The sequence below is a fragment of the Montipora foliosa genome, chromosome 11 (genome assembly GCF_036669935.1).
Source record: "Montipora foliosa isolate CH-2021 chromosome 11, ASM3666993v2, whole genome shotgun sequence".
Classification (NCBI taxonomy): domain Eukaryota; kingdom Metazoa; phylum Cnidaria; class Anthozoa; order Scleractinia; family Acroporidae; genus Montipora; species Montipora foliosa.
The window spans coordinates 28,686,915-28,694,414 of NC_090879.1; the positions used below are offsets into that span (position 1 = coordinate 28,686,915).

Here is a 7,500-nt window from a genome sequence, read left to right on the forward strand (position 1 = left end):
AATTAGTTACACTGGGTGCAGTTCTAGGTTTATCAGTTACGATATTCCAGTATTTAGTAGCAGTGAATTTAAATGAGTTTTTGCCATAGTTTGTAGTGTTCACACGAGGTTGGTACAACTTATTTATACCTCTAAGCCCTTGGCTTTAACTTAGCCTGCAATGGCGTCGAAAGTCATGTAACGCGAATGGCGTTTTAGTGGATCCTTAAACAAAATATACCCTTATGGAGTTCAATAATGGAAAGTCAGTTGGATAAACCAGGCAGGTGGTGAAAAACCAACACCTGCAATCTCAAAAGCGACGAGTAATGGACTTCGACAACAATCTATCGCCCGTCGAGCCGAAATCAAAGTGAGCTGTATTTCTAAAATAATATTTAACCAAGTGTGACGGTTATGTAGAACACTGAAACCAAATGGAGAATTCTCTGGTAACTTATGGGTTCAACAAAGACAGAGAACGATTGAACGAATCGAACACCTTACGTGGATCTGTGATCAACTCTGCACAGTCTTCAGGTTAAAAAAATAATTGGAAATGTAACAGCCAAGAATTATTTGAAAGAAACCCTGTCTTGTATTTTGTGCTTTATTATTGGCCGTGTAGAACTTATATTTCAACAGACTTAACTATTGGAGGGTTACGTGAAGTGCTAGTTTTCTACCCATATAGACCACGTGAGCGTTAGCCCTACTGATGGAAATGGGCCCACACAAGGACAGAGAAAAACTCTGACCAGGGTGGGAGTTGAGTCTGTTCAATTATAAGTGCTACACGACCAACGTTTGCAAAAACGTAATCCTTGCTTGCACTTGTACATATTCATTGCCCTGATATTTACATCTTAAATTTCCAATACCTGCTCCCGTCTGACCTTGTAGCTCAGTCGGTAGAGCGGCGGAGATCTAACCCCAAGGTCGTGGGTTCAATTCCCACCCTGGTCAGAGTTTTTCTCTGTCCTTGTGTTGGCCCATTTCCATCAGTAGGGCTAACGCTCACATGGTTCATATGGGATTGAAATCTAGCACTTCACATTACACTCTATTCAGTTACCGTAACTCTGTTTAAAACATAAGTGCTACACGGCCAACGTTTGTATAAACGTAACCTTTCCTTGTACTTGTACATGTTCATTGCCGTGACTCCAACATCTTCAGTTTCCACGGCCTGCTCCCGTCTGACCTTGTAGCTCAGTCGGTAGAGCAGCGGTCATCTAAGCGAGTTCAATTCTTACCCTTGGCAGAGTTTTTTTCTGTCCTTGTGTGGGCCCATTTCCATTAGTAGGGCTAACGCTCACATGCTCTATATGGGTAGAAAACTAGCACTTCACGTTACCCTCTGATATTTAAGTCATGCTGGTGTATGTACTGACACTGTACTGAACAATAGCCAAAAAGTCGCCTGGAGATTTGGCTCTATTATTATGCAAAACGCGAGCGACATTTTGTTTTTGTTTTGTACGTCAACATGGCCACCCAGTCACGTGAGTGCAAACCACGAAATTGCTTTATTCTGGGTGCACTTTCGTTTTACAATAAACTTTTATTCGCAAGCCTGATAATTGGACTCTCCCGTAACGTTCTGATTTTTCTTCCTTTTCAGTTTGAATTTGTTTAGGATGAGCGAGATGGTATCCGATGTGCCCACCAATTCTCCGTCTGCCGAAACACTCAATGATCTGTTCTTGGACGAAACAAATTCCAGTATTCTAATTTTCCATGTGGCCGCTTCCTCTTTGCTGGTGTAGTCGATGAAGGTTTTGTGACGAAGACTCTTCGGTATATCCTGCGGTTTTACGTCATCAATCTTCACCACGATCAAGGATCCGTTTTCGTCGTTCCGCGCAGCTCTGAAAAGCGCCATGTGCATCTCATCTTTGCAAAAACCGCTGGATAGATAGTTTTTTGACATGACAAGAATCACTTTGCGACTGGTGTACACACTATCCGCCATGTTATCGAAAAACGCTTTGCCGGGAATGAAGTCGCGGGAGTGAATGATGTAATTGATGTTGTGTCCATCAAAAAGAGGTTGCAAATTGTCTTTGACCCAGTCGTAGTCTTTAGAGCTGTACGACACAAAGACATCGTGGCTGAACTGATAATCGGGCCCTTCTTGAGCATCTGTGAGAATAAAACACATTCACTTTCACTAAATTGAAACGAAATAATGATTGTAAAAACATGTAAAAAGACCATAGTAGCCCACAGTTAGCACAGCTATTCAAGGCGGGACACTTACACTACGACAATATTACTGCCTCTCACAACAAATTAAACAAAAAGGCACTTAGAAATTGACAAGAGTTACACAAACAAGAATTACACAAACAAACGCCTCGAACGGAGCAGTGGGAACTGACGATGTTTAAGTCACAGCAATGAACATGTACAAATACAAGGAACGATTACGTTTTTGCAAACGTTGGCCGCGTAGCACTTATATTTGTGTAATATGTCAAATCATTTTCAGAACATTTTTTTCTCTCTTATGTACGAGGCGTTTGTTTGTGAAATTCTTGTTTTTGTAACTCTTGTCGATTTCCAAAGCTGGCGGCGAAGTTCAGAGGGGATGCCTGATACAATTCCATATTTTCGTGGCAATTTTAGAGAAGGAAAATAAACGTTGGTTTGCATGTTTGTTTGTTGGTTTTGACTGACGTGGAACTTTTCAGCTATTGCATTTGTCACTTCAAAAGGGGATTCTATTTCGCGATTGTACTGAAAGAGGTTTTTCATGTTAACTCCGGTGAATTGAATGAAATGAAGACATTTATGTATCGATGTGCTTCTAGTCAATCATTGTGGAAGAAGTTTCAGTGATTCGAGTAGGCTCGTCATTTAATTGATGCAGACTATATAGATAAGGCGCCAGTTGTTCAAAAGGTGGATAACCGGCGTTACCCACCGGATAAATCACTACCCTTTGGATAGCGCAATTGGTTTTGCTGACTTATCCACTGAATAGTTCTTTATCCAGCAGATAGCGCTATCCATCGTTCGAACAACTGGGCCCAGAGATACTAGTAAAGTTGGCAGGTTTGATTTGTGATCAAGAATTGACAAGCTCAAATTACAATTAAAATCACCCAATGAGTAATACTAGACGTTTTCTGCGTCAAGTTGTCAAGTCTGAAATTATCTATCGGTGTATTGGGTGGTATATTCCAAGTAATTACGAGAAATGGCTTGGAATCAGTGGGTTTTTAAAATTTCGATAAATAAGTTTTCTAGAAGATCAAAAGAAAGATCTAGGCGACGTAGAAAGTTTGTGTTATTCCGGACATCAAAACCGTGAGATACCCTTCAAGACTCATTATTGTGATTTACATCGGTATTTTCATCAGAAGCCCTACCGCCGCGTATAATTTTATATCCAAACCAAAATTACGTGTTGGCCTTTTAAAACTCGAATTAACACTAGCTACATCTTTCAGAGTTTAAGACATCAAAAATCCTTTGAATTAATACCAATCTCTCGCTCAATACGTGCAAATGACTGTGTTTTCTTCCTATCGTGTTTATGTCTTGTCATAGCTCACTAGCGCCGCCCACATTAACGTTATTGGTTGACAAATGACAACTATGCTTGAAATGCTAGCACTCGTGGAAACTTACGTACCAAAAAAAACTATCTTTTACAAACTCTGAATTAAAACGTTGTTACTTTTCCCTAAACTGACGCCATTTTCTTTTGCGACTTAAATGAAAGTGAGGCTGGTGTTGACCTTGTTATGATACAGACCTCCCTCCGTTTCTTATGATAATGATGTTGTTGTCATGCTAATTAGTAAGAATTTACATAAGAAAAGCAGTGAGGTTTCTATCAAAACAAGGTCAACTCCAGCCTCACTTTCATTCACAGGACAGGTAACTAAGCACACAACTGTAAAATGGACTATTCTGATTTACTCACATTTCTGAGCAAGGTAGGCCATTTTCTTCTTCAGCCTTCTTTGCCGCCTGACAAGGTAGCAAAGCAAAGCTACCATTAAAGCCAAAATGAAGGAGACCGCTGCGACAACTACTTTTAGAATCCAAACTTTATCGTTGTCGCGTTTCTTCCCTGTGGATGCGATAAAACACACAAAACGTCAATTTGGGAAAAAGACAGAAGCTGAGTTCCTTGACGCTTTTCAGGAGTTGTCGTCTAACAGTAAATTTGGTTATTTCAAGTTTCGCAGAGTGCGATAAATAAATGCTATAAAATGCGTTTTTTGTTCTTTAAACCAATAAAAGACAGTATGGGCTTTAAAATCTAAGACAGCGACGTCCACGAATACGTCACCTCAAAATATTACTGCAATATCGTTAAGTCTTTCGCGATTATTCCATGTCGTTCGCGTCGTACAATGTAGGCGAAATATCCTAAAAATTAAACGGTACGAGCGGTTTCAAAGTAAAAACAGAGACCTCAAACTTCGTGATTTCACGTCGTTGTGCTAAAAAGGAGTGCCACACGTGCAGCACGAAGTATCCTAAAAATAAATTGGTACGAGCGGTTTTAGAGTAAAAATAGAAAATTGTTGATTCACATTTGTGCGCTCGCGTTGTCCTCAATACCTCAAATTTGGTGATTTCAGGTTGTTGTTGTTGTTGTTGTGCATTTGCGCTAAAATGCGTGCGCACGTGCAGCACGATTACTTTTCCTCTTTTAACCAATGAAATTGTTGTTTCGCGGCGTTTCCTTGGCGACCGCGTCGTAGATCGTAAAGTCTACGTACGCCACAAAGCAACAATATCATTGGTTAAAAGAGGAAAAATAATCGCGCTGCACGTGCGTACGCATTTTAGCACATATTTTTGCGGAACTCTTTACAACAACGACGTGAAATCACCAAATTTGAGGTTTTGACGACAACGCGAGAGCACAAATTCAAACCTTTCATTCTCTAGTTTTAACCTGAAACCGCTCGTACCAATTTATTTTTAGGATACTTCGCCCACATTGCGCGACGTGAACGAAATGAAATAATCGCGAAAGACTTACGACGGTGCAGAGTTATATTTTGACGTGACATTTCCGTCGACGACGTCACCGTCGCCGGCCGTCGTACATGAGATCTTAAGGTGCCTCAGTCCGGCGTTGCCGTGGCCGTAGCCGTAGCCGTAGCCGTAGCCGTAGCCGTTGTCGATTCTTAAGTGATTCTTTTACGGCTTAGAAACTAGGGACCTTGTGCAAGAACGACGATGACTGAACAGTATTGGTTTTCCATCACGACGGAGAGAATTTGTCTTACTAAAAAACGATATAATTGTAGGTATCATAAGAGGATCCTGCCCCTTGCTTAATTATCTTCTTATTATTGCAAAACTTTACTTTCAAATAGAAACACACAATTTTAAATTTACAAAACATGTTTCGGATGATCGACATCCATCGTCAGTTGTGAATACAAGTGAACCGCTAGTCGGTGTTATATAAAGATAGCTAATAAAATGCATGAGTACTGATTAAATAACAACGTGAATGTGAGGTAATAGAAAATACAATGATGAGAAGACAATGGGTATTGGACTAGGAAAATTCTCAGTTACGTGTGTCAGAAATGCCTTTGGACAGCAGAGATAAAGCAAAAACAAGGCGAGGTTGCCTGGTCGTTCTCCAATGGGGCTCACTGAGAGGCAGGAATTTGCCACATTTTCTGTGGCGAGTCATCTACACGAGCAATTTTTTGTATTTGACAACTTTTATTTGTCACATAAGAGCTAACATGCAAGCTTTTCAGCAAATGCATTTGTAACATAAAAAGTGGCCAAATTTCCTCATCTACTTGTCACACAAAAATTATTCGCTTAGACGGAGCTTTAGTGTCCTTTAGTGTTAACGCGGACAGAAAGCCTCAGGCGTAGAAGAGTGTTACATTTACTCTGGGGTTGAAGCTGAAACTGTAACGTTGAAAACCAATGTTTAAAATTTCATATTCAAAGTTAAAAAAATGTTCTACTACGTCATTAACCTACCTCAAATCTTTTTTTGTTTTGAAAACTGAAAAATATGGGTCGGTCGGACGACAGTAAACGGAGAAAAAAAAAAGTAACAACCTCGTCTTATTTCAAGAGCAGAATTTGACATTCCAGGAAGAATGCTAGCATTACCTTTGACCTCGACGTTCATCGTGGCATTTGCAGATCCCCTATATGAACTCACGACACAACTGTAAATCCCTGAGTCGGACCAATCCACGTCAAAGATATGAAGCCGCATCTCAACTTTCGGCGTCGACTTATCGAGTTGATGGGAGAATGTATTATTGACGCTGTAGTGATCTCCTGAGGTATTAAGCTTTGTTCCATTTAACTCCCAAAACAGGAAATTCGTGAGAAACTCAGATTCCAGCACTTGTTCACCAACACATGATAGCGCAGCGTTTTCGCCAATCTGAATGGTGTATTTTGGATTGGTGGCAGTTATTGTTGGCTTGTAATCTGGAGGGATATCTGGATCTGAAATTAGGAGGAATTCATTGGCTCAAAAATAAGGACAAAGGAAAAGAGATATCACAAGGGTTTGCAATAAGAAGCAAAAGTTTCGAGGGACATAAAAGCTAGTTTTTAATTAAGCCATAAAGCACAGTCAACATACACAGACGAAATATTTCAACTTGTCTTTGCCCCTTTCATTCTCCCAAATAGAGTTCTTTCTTGGGTAGTCATGAGAATTTGGTGTTATCATCAAGATCACATCTCTTAAGCTGATAATTATCTTCATTCTCAAAAGCTGTCTGACTGACTTTTCATTGAAATTGTGAGGAGAATTTACGTAATAACCTCTCCTTGAAATCACAGGGTTAATGAGTAATTTCAAACCGAACAAAATAATGCTTGCAATCAATCTCCTCCAAAAAGTGTTTGTATCGAGAAAACTGAATTTTAGAATCGCTTATTTCCACTCCAAAATTTCCCGGACGCCGCCATCTTGAATAATTTTGACGTGTTCAACAATAGGGCAACCACGTCACCTCACAATAGGGAGCTTAAGATCTACGACGGCGACGTCGACGAAAACGTCACCTCAAAATAGAACTTCGCTCTAGTAAAAGTCTTTCGCGATTATTCCATCTCGTTCACTTCGTACAATGTGGGTGAAGTATCCTAAAAATAAATTTGTACGAGTGGTTTCAGACTGAAAATAGAGAATGAAAGATTCTCTGTTGCATGCTAACGTCGTCGTCAAAACCTAAAATTTAGTGATTTCACGTCGTCGTCACGCAGAGAACCGCAAAAATATGAGCTAAAATCCGTGCCGCACGTGCAGCACGATTATTTATGCTCTTTTAACCAATGATATCATTGTTTTCTGGCGTTTTCGACGACGTCGTCGTCATAGATCTTAAGCTCCCTAATTATTCAAGATGGCGGCGCCAGGGAAATTTGAATACCAAAACGAGCGTTTTTTAAATTTATTTATTTCAGATTCACTCAAACGCTTTTATTGGAAAACTTGGGAGCAATGTTTATTGAAAACATTATGTTCTGTGGTTTAACGTTATTTTCCTG

The 7,500-nt window shown here is 40.0% G+C and overlaps 1 protein-coding gene across 1 annotated transcript in view; it reads right to left on the reverse strand.

Annotated features, from left to right (window-relative positions):
- LOC137976075 (uncharacterized) overlaps nt 1-7,500 on the reverse strand; it is a 14,434-nt gene that overhangs the window by 232 nt on the left and 6,702 nt on the right. Inside the window, exons 4-6 of the mRNA XM_068823339.1 lie at nt 6,100-6,447; nt 3,917-4,066; nt 1-2,124 (exon numbers count right to left, since the gene is read on the reverse strand). The exon at nt 1-2,124 is cut by the window's left edge and continues 232 nt beyond it. Of these exons, the coding sequence (XP_068679440.1) occupies nt 1,544-2,124; nt 3,917-4,066; nt 6,100-6,447 (1,079 nt within the window). The 3' untranslated portion in view covers nt 1-1,543. The remainder of the gene's footprint in view (nt 2,125-3,916; nt 4,067-6,099; nt 6,448-7,500) is intronic.